The sequence below is a fragment of the Heptranchias perlo genome, chromosome 4 (genome assembly GCF_035084215.1).
Source record: "Heptranchias perlo isolate sHepPer1 chromosome 4, sHepPer1.hap1, whole genome shotgun sequence".
In the NCBI taxonomy this organism is placed as follows: Eukaryota; Metazoa; Chordata; class Chondrichthyes; order Hexanchiformes; family Hexanchidae; genus Heptranchias; species Heptranchias perlo.
The window spans coordinates 116,395,029-116,421,394 of NC_090328.1; the positions used below are offsets into that span (position 1 = coordinate 116,395,029).

General features: G+C 41.9%; 1 protein-coding gene across 2 annotated transcripts in view; it reads right to left on the reverse strand.

Moving 5' to 3' along the window:
- Window positions 1–26,366, reverse strand: part of unc45b (unc-45 myosin chaperone B) — a 59,110-nt gene that overhangs the window by 9,666 nt on the left and 23,078 nt on the right. For both annotated transcript variants that reach the window (XM_067983506.1, XM_067983507.1), the window contains exons 8-16: window positions 24,518–24,688; window positions 22,933–23,104; window positions 20,666–20,966; window positions 18,210–18,304; window positions 16,470–16,611; window positions 13,512–13,652; window positions 9,776–9,903; window positions 9,299–9,365; window positions 7,375–7,488 (exon numbers count right to left, since the gene is read on the reverse strand). In XM_067983506.1, coding sequence (XP_067839607.1) covers window positions 7,375–7,488; window positions 9,299–9,365; window positions 9,776–9,903; window positions 13,512–13,652; window positions 16,470–16,611; window positions 18,210–18,304; window positions 20,666–20,966; window positions 22,933–23,104; window positions 24,518–24,688 — 1,331 coding nt within the window. The remainder of the gene's footprint in view (window positions 1–7,374; window positions 7,489–9,298; window positions 9,366–9,775; window positions 9,904–13,511; window positions 13,653–16,469; window positions 16,612–18,209; window positions 18,305–20,665; window positions 20,967–22,932; window positions 23,105–24,517; window positions 24,689–26,366) is intronic.

Here is a 26,366-nt window from a genome sequence, read left to right on the forward strand (position 1 = left end):
TCTCACCCCTCTTCATCAAAACCTATCAGCATATCCTTCTATTCCTTTCTCCCTCATGTGTTTATCCAGATTCCCATTAAATCCATCTATACTATTCGCCTCAACCACTCCTTGTGGTAGCGAGTTCCACATTCTAACCACTCTCTGGGTAAAGAAGTTTTTCCTGAACTCCTTATTGGATTTATTAGTGACTATCTTATATTTATGGCCCCCAGTTTTGGTCTCCCCCACAAGTGGAAACATCTTCTCTACGTCTACCCTATCAAACTCTTTCATGATCTTAAAGACCTCTATCACCCCTCAGCCTTCTTTTTTCTAGAGAAAGGAGCCTCAGCCTGTTTAATCTTTCCTGATAGGTATACCTCTCAATTCAGGTATCATCCTTGTAAATCTTTTTTGCCCCTTCTCCAGTGCCTCTATTTCCTTTTTATAACATGAGACTAGAACTGTTCACAGTGCTCAAAATGTGGTCTAATCAAGGTTCTATACAAGTTTAATATAACTTCCCTGTTTTTCAATTCTATCCCTCTAGAAATGAACCCCAGTGCTTGGTTTGCTTTTTTTTAAAAATGGTCTTATTAACCTGCGTCACTACTTTTAGTGATTTGTGTATCTATACCCCCAGATCTCTTTGCTCCTCTACCCCATTTAGACTCTTATTATCCAAGCAGTATGTGGCCTCCTTATTCTTCCGAACAAAATGCACCACCTCACACTTATCTATATTGAAATTCATTTGCCAATTACTCGCCCATTCGCCAATATTTTGAGCGTGGAAACTAATGTTCTCAGAGTTGTGCAGTTGATTAAACATGCCCCGAAGCCTGATGATGAATTGGTCCTTTGTATTAATTACATAGTGATCATCTCAGAAAGGAGCCTTTCTGTGCTGGGGAACTCGAAGAAAGCACAGGATTAAGTTGTTAAAAAATGAATATTGAATGCACCAAGCTGGGAACATACTATAACAAAAGACTTTCAAAGGACACATGTTAAAGCTGTATTTTTTTCTAATTTTGTCTCATTTAAAAATACTTCTATTAAGTCCGAAAACTACTTTAAGGTAATTGGCAAAAGAGCCAGTGGCTACATCAGAAAAAAAAATTATGGTCTGGAATGCATTACCTGAAAGGGCGGTGGAAGCAGATTCAATAATAACTTTCAAAAGGGAATTGGATAAATACTTGAAGGGGAAAAATTTGCAGGGCTATGAGGAAAGAGCAGGGGGATGGGACTAATTGGATAGCTCTTTCAAAGAGCTGGCACAGGTGCGATGGACCGAGTGGCCTCCTTCCGTGCTGTATCATACATCTGTCCATGGCAGTATTGGTAGGAGTGACCACCGCACAGTCCTCATGGAGACGAATTCCCGTCTTCGCACTGAGGACACCATCCAACATGTTGTGTGCCACTACCACCGTGCAAAATGGGATAGATTCAGAACAGATCTAGCAGCTCAAAACTGGGCATCCATGAGGCGCTGTGGGCCATCAGCAGCAGCAGAATTGTATTCCAGCACAATCTGTAACCTCATGGCCTGGCATATTCCTCACTCTACCATTACCAACAAGCCAGGGGATCAACCCTGGTTCAATGAGGAGTGTAGAAGAGCATGCCAGGAGCAGCACCAGGCATATCTAAAAATAAAGTCCCAACCTGGTGAAGCTACAACTCAGGACTACATGCATGCTAAACAGCGGAAGCAACATGCTATAGACAGAGCTAAGCGATTCCACAACCAACAGATCAGATCAAAGCTCTGCAGTCCTGCCACATCCAATCGTGAATGGTGGTGGACAATTAAACAACTAACGGGAGGAGGAGGATCTGTAAACATCCCCATCCTCAACGAAGGCGGAGTCCAGCACGTGAGTGCAAAAGACAAGGCTGAAGCATTTGCAACCATCTTCAGCCAGAAGTGCCGAGTGGATGATCCATCTCGGCTGCCTCCCGATATCTCCACCATCACAGATGCCAGTCTTCAGCCAATTCGATTTACTCCACGTGATATCAAGAAACGGCTGAGTGCACTGGATACAGCAAAGGCTATGGGCCCCGACAACATCCCGGCTGTAGTGCTGAAGACTTGTGCTCCAGAACTAGCTGCGCCTCTAGCCAAACTGTTCCAGTACACCTACAACACTGACATCTACCCGACAATGTGGAAAATTACCCAGGTATGTCCTGTCCACAAAAAGCAGGACAAATTCAATCCGGCCAATTATCGTTCCATCAGTCTACTCTCAATCATCAGCAAAGTGATGGAAGGTGTCATCAACAGTGCTATCAAGTGGCACTTACTCACCAATAACCTGCTCACTAATGCTCAGTTTGGGTTCCGCCAGGGCCACTCGGCTCCAGACCTCATTACAGCCTTGGTCCAAACATGAACAAAAGAGCTGAATTCCAGAGGTGAGGTGAGAGTGACTGTCCTTGACATCAAGGCAGCATTTGACCGAGTGTGGCACCAAGGAGCCCTAGTAAAATTGAAGTCAATGGAATCAGGGGGAAAACTCTCCAGGTTGGAGTCATACCTAGCACAAAGGAAGATGGTAGTGGTTGTTGGAGGCCAATCATCTCAGCCCCAGGACATTGCTGCAGGAGTTCCTCAAGGCAGTGTCCTAGGCCCAACCATCTTCAGCTGCTTCATCAATGACCTTCCCTCCATCATAAGGTCAGAAATGGGGATGTTCGCTGATGATTGCACAGTGTTCAGTTCCATTCACAACCCCTCAGATAATGAAGCAGTCCGAGCCCGCATGCAGCAAGACCTGGACAACATTCAGGCTTGGGCTCATAAGTGGCAAGTAACATTCACGCCAGACAAGTGCCAAGCAATGACCATCTCCAACAAGAGAGAGTCTAACCACCTCCCCTTGATATTCAACGGCATTACCATCGCCGAATCCCCCACCATCAACATCCTGGGGGTCACCATTGAAACTTAACTGGACCAACCATATAAATACTGTGGCTACAAGAGCAGGTCAGAGGCTGGGTATTCTGCGGCGAGTGACTCATCTCCTGACTCCCCAAAGCCTTTCCACCATCTACAAGGCACAAGTCAGGAGTGTGATGGAATACTCTCCACTTGCTTGGATGAGTGCAGCTCCAACAACACTCAAGAAGCTCGACACCATCCAGGACAAAGCAGCTCGCTTGATTGGCACCCCAACCATCACCCTAAACATTCACTTCCTTCACCACCGGCGCACAGTGGCTGCAGTGTGTGCCATCCACAGGATGCACTGCAGCAACTCGCCAAGGCTTCTTTGACAGCACCTCCCAAACCCGTGACCTCTACCACCTAGAAGGACAAGAGCAGCAGGTACATGGGAACAACACCATCTGCACATTCCCCTCCAAGTCACACACCATCCCGACTTGGAAATATATCGCCGTTCCTTCATCGTCGCTGGGTCAAAATCCTGGAACTCCCTTCCTAACAGCACTGGGAGAACCTTCACCACACGGACTGCAGCGGTTCAAGAAGGCGGCTCACCACCACCTTCTCAAGGGCAATTAGGGATGGGCAATAAATGCCGGCCTCGCCAGCGACGCCCACATCCCATGAACAAATAAAAAAAATGATTCAATAATTCTTTACTCCTTCTGGCAAGACCAGTTTCTGGAGACTACCAATGAGAATAATTGTCCACAGAGCCATTTCCACGCTCTTAATGTGTAAACAAATCTTTAAGATCAACTTAGTTATATCGTTCACATTCGGGCTTTCAATTGGATGATAAACAGACCAATACAGTTAGTTTGCAGCCAATGAGAGTCCAGCGGGAACCAACAAGAAGAAACAAGATTAAGGAAAAGATTTAATTTTTTTTTTAAGGAGACAAAGATCTGAAGAAAGGTCATCGACCTGAAACGTTGAGGTTGATTTTAAACCCCAAGAACGGGTGGGTTGGGGGCGGGTGGGAGTTGAAAATAGTTGTTTTTTGGGTCACGACCGCAACCCGGCTTTATTTCCGGGTTTAACGTCCTACTGGGAATGCAAAATTCAAAAATTTTGCAGTTGCGACACAAGAAAAAACTATTTTCAACTCCCACCAGCCCCCAACACACCCGTTCTTGGGGTTTAAAATCACCCTCCGTTAACTCTGTTTCTCTCTCCACAGATGCTGCCTGACCTGCTGAGTTTTTCCCAACATTTTCTGTTTTTGTTATAAAAGATAGGATAGGTTAGAAAATAAAGTTAAAGATAACAAAATAAGTGTGGGACAGAAAATCGGAAAGAAAGAATGGTGGAAAAATAGGGATGACAAGGAAAGCATAATTAAAGAGACTCATTTATTTTTGTTTAAAGTTGTGTTTTAAGTGTGCATTTTGGCTTTGCAGGGTTAATATTACTGTAACAATGTCTTTCCTGTAACTTTATTGCGATAATCTTAGTGTTTATTCAGCAACATGGAATATGAGCTCAGAACTTGCAAAACCATCCAGCCAAGGGAAATAATCGTTTCTTTGGACTTGTCAGAAGTTCAAGGATTAATGTTGCTGGAAGAAAAATCACATTTTCTGCGGTTATATTTCATAAACATTTGTAAGGACACATGTAATCTCAACAAGTATTGGATCTAGCTCACGATCTCCAGGATGCTGCTGTGCTTGTTAATTAATTTTAATTTTCAAAAAGCATTTTTAGAACTTTTTTATTCATCATTTAATATAAGGCAGAAGAATGTAAGAATGGGAAGTGCTCGTTCAGTCCATCCTATCACCTCATTATTTAGGTTTGAGACAAAGAATCAAAGATTCCTAGAATGATACAGCAAAGGAGGCCATTCGGCCCATCGGGCCTGTGTCGGCTCTTTGAAAGAGTTACCCAACTAATCCCACTCCCCTGCTCTTTCCCCATAGCCCTGCAAATTTTTCCCCTTCAAGAATTTATCCAATTCCCTTTTGAAAGAGTCTGCTTCCACCGCCCTTTCATGCAGTGAATTCCAGATAATAACAACTCGCTGTGTAAAAAAAATTTCACCTCATCTCGCCTCTGGCTCTTTTGCCAATTGCCTGAAATCTGTCTCCTTTGGTTACTGACCCTTCTGCCAGTGGGAACAGTTTCTCCCTATCAGATGCACACTATCCAGCTGTGCATTCCCAGCACTATTTCTTTGCATTTATTCATGTTAAAAATTAATTTTATCAGAGGAATGAAATGTATTTTTAATTATGTTAGGAATTGCCTTCTCAATCCTGTAGGACTCTCTGCTTATCTCAATTCTATGCAGTGATCCAACTAACCAATGCTGTTTGAGGGGAAAATGAGAAAAGCAATCAAGGTTTTATAAAATACCCTTAGGATAACAATAAGGCAAATTTATTGCCATATTCGTACAGTATTATGGAAAACAAATTGGAAAAATTTGATGATACGTATTAAGAACTCACTTGAAACAGAAACAAATGAATGTCATTATGCCAAGAAGTGCAAAAGAGAAACGTTTACATTATTTGCTCTGCTTTTAGTATTGGAGCTAATTTCTACGAGAGGCATCTGCTGGATTTGAATCCAAGCAACAAAAGTTACTAGTTACTGTGACTAACCTGTTCTGTACTGCGGTAAGCTGATAACATTATCCTCACATTGACAATGGGCCCAGATTTTGCTGAAAAAATAACGACGTGTGAACAACGCTCGCCGTTTATTAATGTGTAAATCGTCCAACAACTTGTGGCGAGGAAGAGATATCCCATGAATTGCAAATCGCCACAAATTTCTGGACGATTTGCGTCGCTCCACCGTTAGCCTCACGAAAATGGCATCTCACCCTCAACCTCCCCATGAGTTTCATGAAATTGTTGCATTTGCACATTAATTGCCCATTAAACTCGCCGCAGAAAGTTAAGTCTAGTAATTAACAGCGTAAGTACCCTTTTAATGATGTGATTATTGTTAATGACTGCCAATCAACCTCTCAGGCCCAGAAAGCGAACAATTATGAGTGTGGGGTCTCATTCCTTAAGGTTGTGAATTGTTGGAGATTTTAAAAATGTGAATGTTTTCATTTTTTAATGTTTTTTCTTACTTTTCCTTTCTGGCTCTTCTTTTTTTTCTCTCTTAATCCAATCTTTCTTTCCCCATCTCTATTTCTCTTTCTGTACCTGATTTGCCTCTAATTCACCCTCTTTCTCAGTCCTTCCTCTGTTTATTCCCCAATCCTTTAATCTCATTGTTTGTCCCGTTGTTCACTCAGGTCCCAGATACCCTGCTTCCCTCACTTCGAGCCGTTATCAGCTCGCACGTCCAGCAACTTTGTGGGCAAAAAATCTTAAAGCCTAAACATGCACAAACATGTCTAACTAACAGGGCTCGCTGCAAGATGCTCCACTCCAGCAAAATCTGGCCCATTATCTATTTGGAAAGCCTAAAATGAGCTTCGTGAGCAGAGATAATGCATTACTCGTGTCTTCTCGACATGTGCAGAGGCAGATGTGAGGCACACTGGCATTGTCACAGATGTAATATTCTACCTGCTTTACAGGTCACTGTTTTGAGTTTCAAAGTGATCTGGAATATAACACCTGGAACATAATTTAAATAAGCCAACTGCCTGTGGTGTAGCAGAAGACCGAGGGTAGGCAGGTAAGTCTTTTCCGGCAATCAGCTTACCATCCCCAATCCTCCATCACAATGCCAGCAGAGCCTATCTGGTCATTTATCACATTGCTGTTTGTGGGATCTTGCTGTGTGCAAATTGGCTGCTGAATTTTCTACACTACAACAGTGACTACACTTCAAAAGTATTTCATTGGCTGTAAAGCGTTTTGAAACGTTCTTTCTCTTTTTTTTACAATGACTCAAGCTCTGATGAAGTCTTTGCTCTTTCCATTGATGGTGAACCTCGAGTGTATTTTCAACACTTTCTGTTTAAATTTCCAGCATTACTGTTTTAAGAAGCCCTTATTTTTTCTGTGCTCAAACAGTAGCTTTGAAGGGGAAATTAGACTATCTTGAGAGGGTATCCTCTATTGGACCTTACCGAACTCAATCGATCTGAACTACAGCATCCCACCGATTAAAATCATTATGGGATAATTCCCCCTTCATGTATTATTGATTTTATTTTCAATGCAGTCAGTTATCTGACTGAGAAGCAATAACAATAATAACAATCCTCATATGATACACAAAATTATGAGGTGACTGAAGCTACTGCATCGTTCTGGGATCAAAGGTCAAATTCACACAGGCTTGTCCAATTTGATTGGGCTAGAAAGTAACCCAATTTCCTTTAAAGCGAGTCTTCTCTCAGTTCATCAAGAAATCTGAATCAAGGACAGCGCCTTCGTCCCTGGCCATTACCCATGAATCACTCACACCTGCTCTGTTCAGTTACTGTAAAGTAGATTTTCACTTACCCTCTCACCGGGGAAGGCTATTTCTGGGTCAGCGATGGCAGCAATCTTAGCAAGAGCATGGGACGCCTTAATTTTACCAACGCTAGTGCCGTGCAGAGCGAGAGGCAATAAAGTCTGAATAGGAGAGTGAACAAATGAGAGAAAGAGGTATGTACACAGATAATAGAATCATAGAATTTTACAACACAGATGGAGGCCAGTCAGCCCATCACACCTGTGCTGGCTTTCTGAAGGAGCTATTTACTTAGTCCTATTTCCCTACCCTTTCCGCAAACCCTTTGAAATTTTTCTTTTTCACTGGTCCGATAGTGACCTCTTTCTATTTAATTATTACCCTCAGCATAAGTCATTCTCTAATACAACTTTCATTGACCTAGGACACATGTTTAAGCACTTGTAGAACACACTGAGGGAAAGCAAAGTATTGAAAAAATCCATTAAAAAAAAAATATTCTTCCCTCCTCTGTGTTTGCTTTCCCTTACTTTTTTAGTCCAGCGCACTTATGCCTTCCGCTGTAACACTTTGTCCTGCATCTGATGGTTGGGAAATTGTGATCCATGGATTTCGCAAGATAATAGGATAGGTTTGGATGAAGGTGGTCCTTTTGATTTGATCAATACCTCCATACTTCAGCAGAACAAAGGTCAATTCAATTCAATCATGGGTGGACAAGAGATGAGCACTTCTCCAAACCAAGACTGGCCCTGGTAATTATTCAACTCCAGATTAGCGGAGCTCGACATAGCCCCATATTCTCAAAAGCAGAACACAAATCCTGTAATAATTGTGGGGTGAATTGAAATATAATTTTTTGTGTGCATGCTTATTAAAGATGGCATTTAGGCTGCTTAGCAATGGTGTACTGCTTTAAAAAAGTAACCACATATATTATAATTATCATTGAATCCATTAGTAAAGGTTATTTATTCATTCCCACAGATGTAAACATATAAGCCAATTTGGTTCCCCAATATAACTTCCTCCAGCCCTACAACCCTCCGAGATCTCTGCGCTCCTCCAATTCTTGTCTCTTGCACATCCCCGAATTTAATCGTTCCGTGCCTTCAGCTGCCTCGGCCCTAAGCTCTGGAATTATCTCCCTAAACCTCTCTACCTCTCTCTCCTCCTTTAAGACACTCCTTAAAACCTACCTATTTGACCAAGCTTTTGGTCACCTGTCCTAATACCTCCTTATGTGGCTCGGTGTCAAATTTTGTTTGATAATCGCTCCTGTGAAGCATCTTGGGACGACTTACTACATTAAAGGCACCATATAAATGCAAGTTGTTGTTGTTGTCGTCGTCGTTGTCGTCGTCGTCCTCACTATGACGACCATGAACATGTGCAGTTATCATGGGCTTACTGTTCTTAACACAACTCTAATTGTTCACATTGTAATGCATGACATTAATGAGCAACTTCAAATATTTACACCGACAAACATCATATTTAAGGATGATACCAGAACTGAGAGGATATACTTATCAGGAAAGACTGAACAGGCTGGGGCTCTTTTCTCTGGAAAAGAGAAGGCTGAGGGGTGACCTGATAGAGGTCTTTAAAATTATGAAAGGGTTTGATAGGGTAGAGAAAATGTTTCCACTTGTGGGGGAGTCCAAAGCTAGGGGCCATAAATATAAGATAGTCACTAATAAATCCAATAGGGAATTCACGAGAAACTTCTTTACCCAGAAAGTGGTTAGAATGTGGAACTCACTACCTCAAGGTGTGTTTGAGGCAAATAGCATAGAAGCGTTAAAGGGGAAGCGAGATAAACACACGAGGAAGAAAGGAATAGAAGGTTATGTTGATAGGGTTAGATGAAGTAAATAGAGTTGGAGGAGGTTCATGTGGAGCATAAACACCGGCATAGACTTGTTGGGCCGAATGGCCTGTTTCTCGACTGTAATTCTATGTAATTACCTTTCCACCGCCTTGTGCGACAATTTTGCCACGATCTCTAACATCCTCAGCCAAAGCAAGGAACACCCTAAAGAACCAAAGAGAAATTAGATTTAGACGCAGTTTAGAAAAAGGTATAACACTGTTTTTTTTTTACTTAAAACGGTATTCAGTTATACTACATTATCACATATTCCTTTCATGTGCTCAGAACACAAGATACAGTGTGACAGGTAGTGTACCTTTAAGAGAATGACCCTTTGGGAGGAAGAGAAAACACAACATTGGGGTTAAAAGGGTTAAATTAAGAGGACTCGTTGCATAGACGTATCTCCTTGAATGGCAGAACAGGCTTGAAGGGCTGAATGGCCTACCCCTGCTCCTATGTTCCTGTGATATGGACGGATGGATGGGTGACAGTAGTAACATATTTTTACTGATCTAATTGTGCAGGCGATTCCCTTTAAGAATTTAGTCAAACCAAAAATAATTTCTTACCTAGCCATAAGCTCCTTGGTCTGGTCAGTAAGAATGGCACTGTCTGCCTTCAGCATAACAGCAAGTGCGGAGACAACACCTGCCTTGATCAAACGTTTCACACGCTGCATCACAAAGTCTTTTTTATCCTGTAAAAGCAGCAGAGAGGATCAGATTACATTGCTTTTTGTGATATATATCAATGATTTAGACTTAAATGTAGGGGGCATGATTAAGAAGTTTGCAGATGATACAAAAGTTGGCCATGTGGTTGTTAGTGAGGAGGAAAGCTGTAGACTGCAGGAAGATATCAATGAACTGGTCAGGTGGGCAGAAAAGTGACAAATGGAATTCAATCCGGAGAAGTGTGAGATAATGCATTTGGGGAGAGCAAAGAAGGCAAGGGAATACACAATAAATGGGAGGATACTGAGAGGTGTAGAGGAACAGAGGGACCTTGGAGTGCATGTCCACAGATCCCTGAAGGTAGCAGGAAAGGTAGATAAGATGGTTAAGAAGACATATGGGATACTTTCCTTTATTAGCTGAGACATAAAATATAAGTATAAACAATTTTACAACACCAAGTTATAGTCCAGCAATTTTATTTTAAATTCACAAGCTTTCGGAGATTTTCTCCTTCCTCAGGCAAATGTTTCAAGATCAAAATCTCCGAAAGCTTGTGAATTTAAAATAAAATTGCTGGACTATAACTTGGTGTTGTAAAATTGTTTACAATTGTCAACCCCAGTCCATCACCGGCATCTCCACATCATAAAATATAAGAGCAGGGAGGTTATGCTGGAACTGTATAAAACATTGGTTAGGTCAAAGCTAGAGTACTGTGTACAGTTCTGGTCACCACATTATAGGAAAGATGTGATTGCACTCGAGAGGGTACAGAGGAGATTTATGAGGATGTTGCCAGGACTGGAGAATTTTAGCTATGAGGAAAGATTGGATAGGCTGGGGCTGTTTTCTTTGGAACAGAGGAGGCTGAGGGGAGATTTAATTGAGATGTGTAAAATTATGCGGGGCCTAGATAGAGTGGATAGGGAGGACCTATTTCCCTTAGCAGAGGGGTCAATAACCAGGGCATAGATTTAAAGTGAATGATAGAAGGATTAGAGGGGAGTCGAGGAGAAATGTTTTCACCCAGAGGGTAGTAGGGGTCTGGAACTCACTGCCTGAAAGAGTGGTAGAGGCAGAAACCCTCAACTCATTTAAAAGGTAGTTGGATGTGCACTTGAGGTGCTGTATCCTACAGGGCTACGGACCAAGAGCTGGAAAGTAGGATTAGGCTGGATAGCTCTTTTTCGGCCGGCTCAGACACAATGGGCCGAATGGCCTCCTTCTGTGCCATAAATTTCCATGATTTACAATTATCTCACACTTCCTTATTTCCTTCTTAGTTTCAACCCATTATGTGTAAAAATAAAGCATGTATAAGTGTGAGTGTGGGAGGTGGAATCAAAGCCTATCAGCTGTATATACTAGGGCTCAGTGGGCAGCACTCTTGCCTCTGAGTCAGAAGGTTGTGGGTTCAAGCCCCACTCCAGCGACTCGAGCCCCATAATCCAGGCTGAAACTCCCAGTGCAGCACTGAGGGAGGTGTCGTCTTTCGGATGAGCCATTAAACCGAGGCTCCGTCTGCCCTCTCAGGTAGAATCATAGAATCATAGAAGTTTACAACATGGAAACAGGCCCTTTGGCCCAACATGTCCATGTCGCCCAGTTTATACCACTAAGCTAGTCCCAATTGCCTGCACTTATCCCTCTATACCCATCATACCCATGTAACTGTCCAAATGCTATTTAAAAGACAAAATTGTACCCGCCTCTACTACTGACTCTGGCAGCTCGTTCCAGACACTCACCACCCTTTGAGTGAAAAAATTGCCCCTCTGGACCCTTTTGTATCTCTCCCCTCTCACCTTAAATCTATGTCCCCTCGTTATAGACTCCCCTACCTTTGGGAAAAGATTTTGACTATCTACCTTATCTATGCCCCTCATTATTTTATAGACTTCTATAAGATCACCCCTAAACCTCCTACTCTCCAGGGAAAAAAGTCCCAGTCTATCTAATCTCTCCTTATAAGTCAAACCATCAAGTCCCGGTAGCATCCTAGTAAATCTTTTCTGCACTCTTTCTAGTTTAATAATATCCTTTCTATAATAGGGTGACCAGAACTGTACACAGTATTCCAAGTGTGGCCTTACTAATGTCTTGTACAACTTCAACAAGACATCCCAACTCCTGTATTCAATGTTCTGACCAATGAAACCACGCATGCCGAATGCCTTCTTCACCACCCTATCCACCTGTGACTCTACTTTCAAGGAGCTATGAACTTGTACTCCTAGATCTCTTTGTTCCATAACTCTCCCCAACGCCCTACCATTAACGGAGTAGGTCCTGGTCTGATTCGATCTACCAAAATGCATCACCTCACATTTATACAAATTAAACTCCATCTGCCATTCATCGGCCCACTGGCCCAATTTATCAAGATCCCATTGCAATCCTAGATAACCTTCTTCACTGTCCACAATGCCACCAATCTTGGTGTCATCTGCAAACTTACTAACCATGCCTCCTAAATTCTCATCCAAATCATTAATATAAATAACAAATAACAGCGGACCCAGCACCGATCCCTGAGGCACACTGCTGGTCACAGGCCTCCAGTCTGAAAAACAACCCTCTACAACCACCCTCTGTCTTCTGTCGTCAAGCCAATTTTGTATCCAATTGGCTACCTCACCTTGGATCCCGTGAGATTTAACCTTACGTAACAACCTACCATGCGGTACCTTGTCAAAGACTTTGCTAAAGTACATGTAGGCCACGTCTACTGCACAGCCCTCATCTATCTTCTTGGTTACCCCTTCAAAAAACTCAATCAAATTCGTGAGACATGATTTTCCTCTCACAAAACCATGCTGACTGTTCCTAATCAGTCCCTGCCTCTCCAAATGCCTGTAGATCCTGTCTCTCAGAATACCCTCTAACAACTTACCCACTACAGATGTCAGGCTCACCGGTCTGTAGTTCCCAGGCTTTTCCCTGCCGCCCTTCTTAAACAAAGGCACAACATTTGCTACCCTCCAATCTTCAGGCACCTCACCTGTAGCTGTCGATGATTCAAATATCTCTGCTAGGGGACCCGCAATTTCCTCCCTAACGTCCTGGGATACATTTCATCAGGTCCCGGAGATTTATCTACCTTGATGCACGTTAAGACTTCCAGCACCTCCCTCTCTGTAATATGTACACTCCTCAAGACATCACTATTTATTTCCTCAAGTTCCCTAACATCCATGCCTTTCTCAACCGTAAATACCGATGTGAAATATTCATTCAGGATCTCACCCATCTCTTGTGGTTCCGCACATAGATGACCTTGTTGATCCTTAAGAGGCCCTACTCTCTCCCTAGTTACTCTTTTGCCCTTTATGTATTTGTAGAAGCTCTTTGGACGAACAAAGATCCCATGGCACTATTCAAAGAAAAGCAGGGGAATTCTCCCTGGTGTCCTGGGCCAATATTTATCCCTCAACCAACATCACTAAAAAACAAATGACCTGGTCATTATCACATTGTTGTTTGTAGGATCTTGCTGTTCACAGATTGGCTGCCGCGTTTCCTACATTACAACAGTGACCGTACTTCATTAGCTGTAAAGCGCTTTGGTACATCCTGAGGTGGTGAAAGGCGCCATATAAATGCAAGTTCTTTCTTTCGTTTCTTTTACCTTTGGGTGGTCTTCAGGTACGTGCTGCTTCGATAACTTTGCCAACTCAACCAGCTCTGGCATTTTTTCTTTTACATCATAACTGTTGGTGCAGTTAACCAGGATCGACGCTACGGCATAAAGGATTGTCTTGTCTGCAGACTGTGGGAAAGAAAGGGCAGATATAAGCAAAACACTGTGTAAGTCACAATCCAATTTAAAGGCTGTATCATTCAACATGATTTTTTTTTTTAAGTGAGGAAGATGATTATTAAAATAAATATAATTCCCTTATGGTGGAAATCCATTAATAATGTGAAGGAATTGCACCATGTGTTGATTTAGTCTGGACAAATCAAATCGATAATTCAGTTGCTTTAATCTCTTTTCAACCATATTTCAACAATGTATTTTGACATGTTAATTATCAACGAGGAATCCAATCACATACACGAGAGGCAAAATTACCACATTAGGTTTGCGAGCTGAATAAATCCTGGAACTCCCTTCCTAACAGCACTGTGGGAGAACCTTCACCACACGGACTGCAACGGTTCAAGAAGGCGGCTCACCACCACCTTCTCGAGGGCAATTAGGGATGGGCAATAAATGCTGGCCTCGCCAGCGACGCCCACATCCCGTGAACGAATAAAAAAAAAGAATACAGTGGAATCCCTCGAGTATAGAAGATTAAGGGGTGATATAATTGAGGTGTTTAAGATGATTAAAGGATTTTATAGGGTAGATAGAGAGAAACTATTTCCTCTGGTGGGGGAATCTAGAACAATTAGAACTAGGTTGTTCAGGGGTGATGTCAGGAAGCACTTCTTCACCCAAAGGGTAGTGGAAATCTGGAACTCTCTCCCCCAAAAAGCTGTTGAGGCTGGGGGTCAATTGAAAATTTCCAAACTGAGATTGATAGATTTTTTTTAGATAAGGGTACTAACGGATATGGAACCAAGGCGGGTAGATGGAGTTAAGATACAGATCAGCCATGATCTAATTGAATGGCGGAACAGGCTCGAGGGGCTGAATGACTTCCTTCTGTTCCTATGTTCTTCTGTTCCTTCCTATGTTCCTAATCTTAGGGAGTTGTCAGAATGAGATTAAAAAAGAGCGAGATTCAAGATTATAAGTGAATATTTTAGAGTCTATTCACTTGAATTTTGTGTGGTTTTATTCCAGTGACTCTGAATTTGCTTCCTAAATTAAATAAGAACAAATTTTAACAGGGTCTCTCTACTGGGAAAATTGAAATTTATCAAACTGGCCATTCAGCCTAAATAGTTGACTGGTAATCAAACTGCCTTTGACAGGCATTTAGTATAATCTGTTTACTGCATAACTTTAAAATCTGTTGGGCACTGACTCTCCTTCAGATCTTTCAACATACACACAGCTGAAAAGATGATATTCTGGCATGCAATGTGATAGAATGAAAGACACATACACAACAAAATATTTATTTATTCCATTTTCATGCAATAAATTTAAAAAAATATATAATGCTATTAATTAGCCGAATATAGACTGGGGAAAACACAGAGTAAAGGACAAGGAGGGTGAAGAATTCCTAAAATGTGTACAGGAGAACTTCCTTTATCAGTATGTTTCTAGCCCAACGAGGAAGGAAGCAGTGTTGGATCTAATTCTGGGGAATGAAGTAGGACAAGTGGAGTGTGTTTCAGCGGGAGAACATCTGGGCAATAGTGATCATAATGTAATTAGGTTTCAAGTAGTTATGGAAAGGTACAAAGAAAAATCAACAGTGAAAATACCCAACTGGAAGACGCCAATTTCAGTGATTTGTGAAGGGATCTAGCATAGGTGGACTGGAAACAAAGATTGGCCAGAAAAACAGTGAATGAGCAATGGCAGGCCTTTAAGGTGGAGATAGTTCGGGTATAAACCAAGCAATTTCCCATAAGGAGGAGAGATGGAGCCTCCAAAGCTAGAGCTCCCTGGATGACAAAAGAAATAGAGGTTAAAATAAAACAAAAAAAGGAGCTTTATGACAAATGTCAGGTACAGAATACAGTCGAAAACCAGGCAGAATAGAGAGTGCAGGGGAAAATTGAAAAAGGATACAAAAAGGGCAAAGAGAGAATATGAAAAAAGATTAGTGGGTAACGTAAAAGGGAAACTAAAAATCTTTTATAAACATTTTGAGGGGGCTGCAAGATCAGAGGGATCTGGGGGTACATATTCACAAATCTTTGAAGGTGGCAGGCTAAGTTGATAAGGCGGTTAAGAAAGTGTATGGGATACTTGGCTTTGTAAATAGGGGCACTGAATACAAGAACAAGGAAGTCATGCTAAACCTTTACAAATCACTGGTTAGGCCTCAGCTGGAGTATTGTGTACAATTCTGGGCATCACACTTTAGGAAGGATGTCAAGGCCTTGGAGGGAGTACAGAGGAGGTTTACCAGGATGATACCAGGGATGAGGGACTTCAGTAATGTGGAGAGATTGGAGAAGCTGGGATTGTTCTCCTTAGAGCAGAGAAGATTAAGGGGAGACCTAATAGCTGTGTTCAAAATTATGAGAGGTTTTGATAGGGCAAGTAAGGAGGAACTATTTCCTCTGGCAAGTGGGTCATAGATTTAAAATAATTATCAAAGGAACTAGAGGGGAAATGCGGAGAATTTTTTTCACACAGAGGATTGCTAAGATCTGGAACACACTACCTGAAAGGGTGGTGGAAGCAGATTCCACAGGAACTTTCAAAAGGCAATTGGTCAAGTACTTGAAGAGGACTAATTTGCAGGGTTATGGGGAAAAAGCTGGGGTTTGGGTCTAAATTGGACAGCTCTTTCAGAAAGCCGGTACAGGCACGCCAGGCTGAATGGCCTCCTTCTGTGCCGTAAGGTTCCATTATTCTATGGTATTATAGTTCTCGAAGGATCCATCTTTCTTTCATAGAAAGGAGAATGTGACACTACAATAAATGTAATTTAAAATGATTAAGACCTTCTACCTTTGACAAATCAAACATTGCCTGCATCGCTGGCTCATCCTGTACAAAGTCATCTTTAACATCAGCGTCCAGTGTCAGGTAAGCCATTCCCTCAACAGCCCACTTTCTGGTGCGAATGTCGATGCTCTGATTGCACAACCACCTAAATATGCAATTAAATTTGGTTAGTAGATAAAACATTTCATTCAATTCACATAAATTCATTTAATTTAGTTTTGTTTGGTGACAAATATCTATAGACATCCAATACAGTCATTGGGAAGTCAATTACTGATATCGGTGTAGTGATTTGCTCATGCCGATATCTAGTCTATAGATATACGTGACAAATGTCAGAATTATTCATCTTGTTAAATAATATTCTATTCCCTGTTACCTTCCTCATGTATAGGAAGAAAGAAAGACTTGCATTTATATAGCACATTTCACAACCTCAGGACATCCCAAAGTGCTCCTCAGCCAATGAAGTATTTTTGAAGTCACTGCTGTGATGTAGGAAACGCGGCAGCCAATTTGAGCACAGCAAGATCCCACAAACAGCAATGTGATAATGACCAGATAACCTGGGTTTTCTTGTGATGTTGATTTGGGGACAAATATTGACGAGGATACCAGAAAGGACTCCCCTCCTCTTCTTCGAAATGGTGCCTTGGGATGTTTTATGTCCACCTAAGAGGGCAGATGGGGCCTCGGTTTAAAACCTCATCCAAAAGACGGTACCTCCGACAGTGCAGCACTCCCTCAGTACTGCACTGGAACTATCAGCCTAGATTCTTTTGCTCAAGTCTCTAGAGTGGGGCTTGAACCCACAACCTTCTGACTCAGAGGAGAGAGTGCTACCCACTGAGCCACGGCTGACACACGTGTATATATTAAGAAAATATTCTAAAGTACTTTTATTTATCCCAGCCTTCATGATATAGCCTAATTCCTGAGAATTTTCTCATTTTTTTAGATTTGGATATAAACTGACAGCCTGTTTTCTATTGATTTCCATCCACAATTTCATATATTACCACATCATCCAAACTGTGAGTAACCGTCTATGAAACATGTTTTTCATTTTGTTAAATATTTGGTTAGTTGATTAATTGGAAACGCCTCTATTTGCAAGAAATGTTATAAATGAGATAAGTTTTTTTGGTCTTGAAACCATTTTTAACAAAACTCTTTACAATGCTTGCAGACTGTAAACAATTCAATATTCAACAAACCAATATATCATGGAAATCTGGAGTTAGTAAAAAAAACAATCTTGTGATGTTCCAGCAGAGAAAGGTAAAAATATGGTAGCCTATTTGCTGACCTACATTGGCTCCCGGTCCAGCAATACCTCAAATTTAAAATTCTCATCCTTGTTTTCAAATCCCTCCATGGCCTCGCCCCTCCCTACCTCTGTAACATCCTCCAGCCCTACAACCCTCTGAGATCTCTGCGCACCTCCAATTCTGGCCTCTTGCACATCCTCGATTTTCATCGCTTCACCATTGGTGGCCGTGCCTTCACCTGCCTAGGTCCTAAGCACTGGAATTCCCTCCCTAAACCTCTCTGCCTCTTTCTCCCTCTTTAAACCTACCTCTTTGACCAAGCGTTTGGTCACCTGTCCTAATATCTCCATATGTGGCTCGGTGTCAAATTTTGTTTGATAATCGCTCCTGTGAAGCGCCTTCAGACATTTTACTACGTTAAAGGCGCTATATAAATGCAAGTTGTTGTTGTTAGAGTACTCGATATACTCACTTCCTGCACTGTTTTGCAAGCTTTTCTGTGGATCCTTCGGAGAACTGCCTCAGACCGTAGTCAGTTCCGCCCGCTGATCCAAGTTTGCACAGCCCCTATTGGGAATACAAACAGTACTTTAAATATGTTTAATAGCAGCAATATAAAACTGTTCAAACAGGTAACCAGCACAAACCTGTCACTAAAATTACAATCAGCCCTTTTATCTACAGATCAATAAAGATGATTTCAGGAAATGTAATAAAATACATTCTGACAATAAACGCTCTCTTTCCATTTTATTCCCTCAGTTGAAAGTTGGCAAATTAACTTTGCAGAAAAAAAGCAAGCATTAAAATATTCCTTCAGTTGTGAAAATATAGAAATAAAAATCATTAATAGTATGTGCAAATAATCTAATTATTGTAAATTTTATTTTAATTAGTTTTATAATTTTTTTTACAGAAGAGCAGCAACATTGTAAATAAAGTAAAAAAAAGGAGAGGACAGAAATTCAACTGAGATTAAAGAGTTTAAAAGGGTATGGCCTTCATTTCATACGAACATACGAATTAAGAGCAGAAGTAGGCCATTCGGCCCCCTCGAGCCTGCTCTGCCATTTGATAAGATCATGGCTGATCTGATTGCGAGCTCAACCCTACTTTCTCGTTTACCGACTATAACCTTTGACTTCCTTGTTAATCAGGAATCTATCTAACTCAGCCTTAACAATATTCAATGACCCTGCCTCCGCCACTCTCTGGGGAAGGGAGTTCCACAGACTCACGACCCTCTGAGAGAAAAAAATTCTCCTCATCTCCATCTTAAATGGGAGACCCCTTATTTTTAAACTGTGTCCCCCAGTTATAGTCTCTCCCACAAGGGGAAACATCCTTTCAGCATCTACCCCTTCAAGTCCCCTCAGGATCTTAAATGTTTCAATAAGATCACCTCTCATTCTTCTAAACTCCAATGTATACAGGCCCAACTTGTCCAACCTTTCCTCACAAGATAACCCCCTCATCCCAGGAATCAAATAAAAAGTCTTTGTAAACAAATCGAAGAAGGTTGGCCAAGCACGCTACACAAGGAATCGCATCACTGCAACACTTGTGCTCGGTGGCCCAGTCACAAAATGATGCATGGGCTTCTCCATCTCCAAAGTGCTCCTTTATACTTTTTGCTGAAGGCAAAGGGAGACAACAACAACAACTTGCATTTATACAGCGCCTTTAATGTAGTAAAACATCCCAAGGCGCTTCACAGAGGCAATTATCAAACAAAATTTGACAATGTAGATAAGATAGAAGAAAATGGAAAAACATATTGACCACTTTAATTTAAAGTACACTTAGTGTACTGTGCACAGTTCTGGTCTCCATATTTTAAAAGGATATAGAGGCACTGGAGAAAGTGCAATAAAGATTTGCAAGGACTAAGAGGATATACTTGTTCGGAAAGATTGAACAAGCTGGGGCTCTTTTTTCTAGAAAAGAGAAGGCTGAGGGGTGACCTGACAGGGGTCTTTAAAATTATGAAGGGCTTTGATAAGGTAGTCGTGGAGAAGATGTTTCCACTTGTGGGGGAGTCCAAAACTATAGGCGATAAAAAATAAGATAGTGACCAATAAATCCAATAGGGAATTCAGGAGAAACTTCTTTACCCAAAGGGTGGTAAGAATGTGGAACTCGCTACCACAAGGAGTAGTTGAGGCGAATAGCATAGATGCATTTAAGGGAAATCTAGATAAGCACATGAAGGAGAAAGGAATTGAAGGATATGCTGATAGGGTTAGATGAAGGAAGGAGGCTTGTGTGAAGCATAAACACCAGCAGAGACCAGTTGGGCCAAATAGCCTGTTTCTGCACAGTAAATTCTATGTAATTTCTAAAATCAGCTCAATAAAGTACAGGAGTATTTTGAATGGAGTGCAAAGGAGTGTATTATATGGAGAGCTGAAATATGATTTGGAAAGAATGAATAGATTCAACCAATTTTGGCAGAGATATTCAGAAACCACTCAAAGTCATATTAAAATTGCACACCTTTTCCAAGCTCTTGCATTGTTGATACCAGAATGTCTTTCAAGAAAGTGATTGCCACATGGTTAATTTGCGATATGTATCTCTTTTGTAAATGGCTTTGTGACATTGTAAAATAAAATTGTCTGTTACATGCTTATGACATTAGACAAATCTGTTTGGTCATTCCCATTTCCCCTTATGGGCTAAACGAGGAAAAAAATAATAGCATTTAGATTTTTCACTTTAAAAGGGTTGCCATTTTAATACAACATGAGCATTATTTTGTTGAACTACATGGCAAGTTAAGAGAGAATATGGGAATATTTTGGCAATAATGGCGTTTCACTATAACTGAGTTCAGAATAAGTTGATTTTACAAAACAACTCTTCTACACAAAGCAGAATCTCCTTAAAATTAACAAAAACGCAGTAAAGCTCTTCAATGAAACTTACTACCAAAGCTCTGATTTTGATCTTCTCGTTAGCTGACTTCTTATATATGTCCTTCAGTAAGGTGATCCCATTAGCAATGATGAAATTGGCTCGGCTCGCTTTGCTTGCAGCATGGATGATGGCCTCTACTGCCACCATTTGGTCAATCTCCCTCTCTGAAGCACACAATGCAATCATCATCTCCATGACGCCTTGTAAGGCCAGAACACTGTTACCAACATCAAAGGGTCCCTGAAGGAGTGCAGACACGCACTGGATCGCGTGTAGATTCTTTTCCATGTTCTGAGGATCAAACTTGCTCCTGTAATGTTGTTAAGCAGACGTATGAAAACATTAGATGTGTTTCCTCCTGGCCGGCTTCCCACCTTGCACCCTCCATAAACTTGAGCTGATCCAAAACTCTGCTGCCCGTATCCTAACTCACACCAAGTCCCACTCATCCATCACCCCCTGTGCTCGCTGACCTACATTGGCTCCTAGTCTGGCAACGTCTCGATTTTAAATTTCTCATCCTGGTTTTCAAATCCCTCCATGGCCTCGACCCCTCTCTTTCTCTGTAACCCCCTCCAGCCCCACAACCCTTCGAGGTCTCTGTGCTCCTCCAATTCTGGCCTCTTGCGAGTCCCCGATTTCCTTTGTTCCACCATTGGCGGCCGTGCTTTCAGCTGCCTAGGCCCTAAGCTCTGGAATTCCCTCCCTAAACCTCTCTACCTCTCTCTCCTCATTTAAGGTGCTCCTTAAAACCCACTTCATCTGTCCTAATATCTCCTTTTGCGGCTCGGTGTCAAACTTTGTCTGATAATCGCTCATGTGAAGCACTTTGGGACGTTTTACTACGTTAAAGGTGCTTCAGAAATATAAGTTGTTGTTTCGGTGCTAGTGTAATGTGATGTTCACCATAGCTCTCTCCATTAATCTAGCCCCTTTGACGTGTAAAATAAATGAAAAGAGCTTAACAGACAAATTTATTTTCAGTACTTGTTTTTTGAAGGGAGTTCAGCCAACCTATCTCATCCTTCCTCACAACTGCCCCTGCAACCAAGAGATACAAGACCAACATAGACACAGCAAGGTCTGGTACAAACAAATCAGGCCTACTTACATCTTACAAATCATACTGCTCTGCATACTTTTAAAACAAAATTTCATGCTTTTATTAAAATCTTGCTTTTCAATCTTTCTGGTACACTGTTTATTACAAAATCTTCAGGGGTGTGATCCATTCATTAAATTTTGTCATTAGTGAACGAGCTGTTTTTCAATCAATCAGCACCTTAAGCTCTCAGTGATCTGCCAGTAGGAATTCCAGAGCTACTCTGTTGTAATCTGAACACCCTAATTATGTTTCCTAATATAAATCTCATGGCAAAGGTCTGTCCTATTATGATGAAGTTTTGTTGTAGTAAAACAGATTACCTTTTGTTCAGTTAGTAAGATTTGCCATCTAATAGTTTGTTCAGTTCGAGGCGTGCAACGTTTCTGTGTACTGCTCCGGTTGTCATAGCAATACGAGCAACATAGCTTCATCTTACTGCGGGTACAAACTGTTTCTGATTTTTTGCGATCATAAAAATTACAACCTTTGGCTACATCTTTTTAGAGCTTTAGTGCCAGCTGTGGTTCAGTGGGTAACACTCTCATCTCTGAGTTAGGAGGTCGTGGATCCAAGCCTCATTCCACAAACTTAAGCACAAAACCGGGGCTGACACTCCCAGTGCCAGTACTGAGGGAGTGCTGCACTGTCGGAGGTGCTGTCTTTCGGATGAGACGTTAAACCGAGGCCCTGTTTGCCCTCTCAAGTGGACATAAAAAATCCCATAGCACTATTTCAAAGGGGAGTTCTCCTCGGTGTCCTGGCCAATATTTATCCTTCAACCAACTTCACTAAAAACAGATGATCTGGTCATTATCTCACTGCTGTTTGTGGGATCTTACTGTGCACAAATTAGCTGCTGTGTTTCCTATGTTACAACAGTGACTACACTTCAAAAGTACTTCAATGGCAGTGAATTGCTTTGGGACGCCCTGAGGTTGTGAAAGGTGCTAGGAATCATGGATGTTCGCTGAGAATAAGACCAGGCTGTGATGTCTCCCCAGTCAAATAGCCTGCCGATGTCCATTACCTTGTGATTGGCTAGTTGGATAAGGTACCGGGGGCTGACAGAGCCTATGAAACTGTAACCGTGCAAAAGCCTTAAAGGACTGAAATAAATGTGTGTAAAAGAAATATAAACAGAACGGCTAATCTGACTCGTTAGGCCACTTACGTTACATATTCTTCACAGGTTTTTCGAAAAGAATCTCTTTCCGCATCGCAACTAAGATCACAGTAAAGGTTGTTGAGTAAGATGGAAGCAGTAAGGCAGGTATTCTCGGTCAGGGGCAGGCAGTTTGGTAGTTCCAGGAACTGCCCTGCTACTTTCAAAATCTTCTTCAAACCTGAAGGAAAAATATTATTTTTGAATTGGATACAGAAAGAAATTGTTAGATTTGGATTACTCGAAACTGTCTTCTATATTTTGTGCCCTTAATCATAGAAAGGTTACAGCATGGAAGGAGGCCATTCGGCCCATCGAGTCCATGCCGCCTCTATGCAAGAGCAATCCAGCTAGTCCCATTCCCCCACCCTATCCCCTTAGCCCTGCAATTTTTTTCCTTTCAAGTACTTATCCAAGAAGGCCATGATTGAATCTGCCTCCACCACCCTCAAGGCCACTTCAAAATGATAACTGAAATTATACAGCAGCAAATTGTTTTTTGTTTCCTATGGTATTTTCAGATGAGCTTGAGATCTCTGCGCTCCTCCAATTCTGGCCTCTTGCGCATCACTGATTTTCATTGTTCCATCATTGGTGGCCGTGCCTTCAGCTACCTAGGCCCTAAGCTTTGGAATTCTCTCCTTAACCCTCTCTACCTCTCTCTCCTCCTTTAAGACGCTCCTTAAAACCTACCTTTTTGACCAAGTTTTTTGGTCACTAGTCCTAATGTCTCCTTATGTGGCTCGGTGTCAGATTTTGTTTGATAATCGCTCCTGCGAAGCGCCTTGGGACGTTTTACTACATTAAAGGCGCTATATAAATGCAAGTTGTTGTTGTTGTGAAGAATGGCTGCCTGTTCACGCTTACTGATGTCCTTTGGGAGCAAGGTGTCCACAGATCACGAGTGGATATTCCACCTAATGTTCTCTTTTCAGAAATAAAAAAGGATCTTATTTGATGGCTCTTCAAAATCTTATGCCTTGCTTTTAAGCTAACCCGCCCAGCGAGAGCAGGGTGGGTTTTGGTCCATCATCCGATATGTACACCATTGATTTCAACGGAATGTAAAATCAGGGCGGGATATAAATGTAATAACCGACCCCAACCTGCCTGATTCTAAAAGGGGCCTAAAAGGGTTAAATTATGAGGACAGGTTGCGTAGACTAGTCTTGTATTCCCTTTAGTATAGAAGATTAAAGAATGATCTAATTGAGGTGCTTAAGATGATTAAAGGATTTGATAGGGTAGATAGAGAGAAACTATTTCCTCTGGTGGGGTAGTCCAGAACAAGGGGGCAGAACCTTAAAATTAGAGCTGGGCCGTTCAGGGGTGATGTCAGGAAGCACTTCTTCACACAAAGGGGAGTGGAAATATGGAACTCTCTCCCCCAAAAAGCAGTTGAGGCTGGGGGTCAATTGAAAATTTCCAAACTGAGATTGATAGATTTTTGTTAGGTAAGGGTATTGAGGGTTAAGGAACCAAGGTGGGTAGATGGAGTTAAGATACAGATCAGCCATGATCTAATTGATTAGGTCCACTCAATCTAGTAAAAATGTCACCATTAACTGAAAACCAGTGCGCATAAAATACTCACCCATATCAATGGTATTCACACTTCTGCTATTATCTTTAATAGCCAGGTCCTTTCGAGGTACATTTCTGATCAGCAGATTAAGTGCTTGATCCCGGCCGTGACCCGAGACATTCTTGTGAATCAGCATTTCTAGGAGACGAGCAATGATCATCTTCACATCCTTAGAGGTATCTGTAGAAAAAGCAGATTTGTCATGAAATATCACTTCTTCTCCCGTGTACAATCAAAAATTCAAATATATTGATGTTTCAGCTCCCTGACTCAAAGGTTCAGCAAATCAAAATCTTACATAAAAGAGCAGAATAATTTTTATTCATTTAAATATGCAGCTTATAATATATGAACATAATGTATAGAGAAATACAGGTACAGGAACAAAAGTGTGTCACAGAGAGATACAAGAACAGGAAAAGCAGTGTGTCGCAGAAAGATACAGGTACAGGAAGAGCAGTGTGTCACAGAGAGATACAGGTACAGGAAGAGGAGTGTGTCACAGAGATACAGGGACAGTCAGAGCAGTGTGTCATTGAGAGATACAGGTACAGGAAGAGCAGTGTGTCATTGAGATACAGGTACAGGAAGAGCAGTGTGTCACAGAGAGATACAGGTACAGGAAGAGGAGTGTGTCACAGAAAGATACAGGTACAGGAAGAGCAGTGTGTCACAGAGAGATACAGGTACAGGAAGAGCAGTGTGTCACAGAGAGATACAGGTACAGGAAGAGCAGTGTGTCATTGAGAGATACAGGTACAGGAAGCGGAGTGTGTCATTGAGAGATACAGGTACAGGAAGAGCAGTGTGTCATTGAGAGATACAGGTACAGGAAGAGCAGTGTGTCATTGAGAGATACAGGTACAGGAAGAGCAGTGTGTCACAGAGAGATACAGGTACAGGAAGAGCAGTGTGTCACAGAAATATACAGGTACAGGAAGAGCAGTGTGTCACAGAGATACAGGTACAGGAAGAGCAGTGTGTCATTGAGAGATACAGGTACAGGAAGAGCAGTGTGTCATTGAGAGATACAGGTACAGGAAGAGCAGTGTGTCACAGAGATACAGGTACAGGAAGAGCAGTGTGTCACAGAGAGATACAGGTACAGGAAGAGCAGTGTGTCATTCAGAGATACAGGTACAGGAAGAGCAGTGTGTCATTGAGAGATACAGGTACAGGAAGAGCAGTGTGTCACAGAGAGATACAGGTACAGGAAGAGCAGTGTGTCATTGAGATATACAGGTACAGGAAGAGCAGTGAGTCACAGAGAGATACAGGTACAGGAAGAGCAGTGTGTCATTGAGAGATACAGGTACAGGAAGAGCAGTGTGTCACAGAGAGATACAGGTACAGGAAGAGCAGTGTGTCATTGAGAGATACAGGTACAGGAAGAGCAGTGTGTCATTGAGAGATACAGGTACAGGAAGAGCAGTGTGTCACAGAGAGATACAGGTACAGGAAGAGCAGTGTGTCACAGAGAGATACAGGTACAGGAAGAGCAGTGTGTCACAGAGAGATACAGGTACAGGAAGAGCAGTGTGTCATTGAGAGATACAGGTACAGGAAGAGCAGTGTGTCACAGAGAGATACAGGTACAGGAAGAGCAGTGTGTCATTGAGAGATACAGGTACAGGAAGAGCAGTGTGTCACACAGAGATACAGGTACAGGAAGAGCAGTGTGTCACAGAGAGATACAAGTACAGGAAGAGCAGTGTGTCACAGAAATATACAGGTACAGGAACAAAAGTGTGTCACAGAGAGATACAGGTACAGGAAGAGCAGTGTGTCACAGAGAGATACAGTTACAGGAAGAGCAGTGTGTCATTGAGAGATACAGGTACAGGAAGCGGAGTGTGTC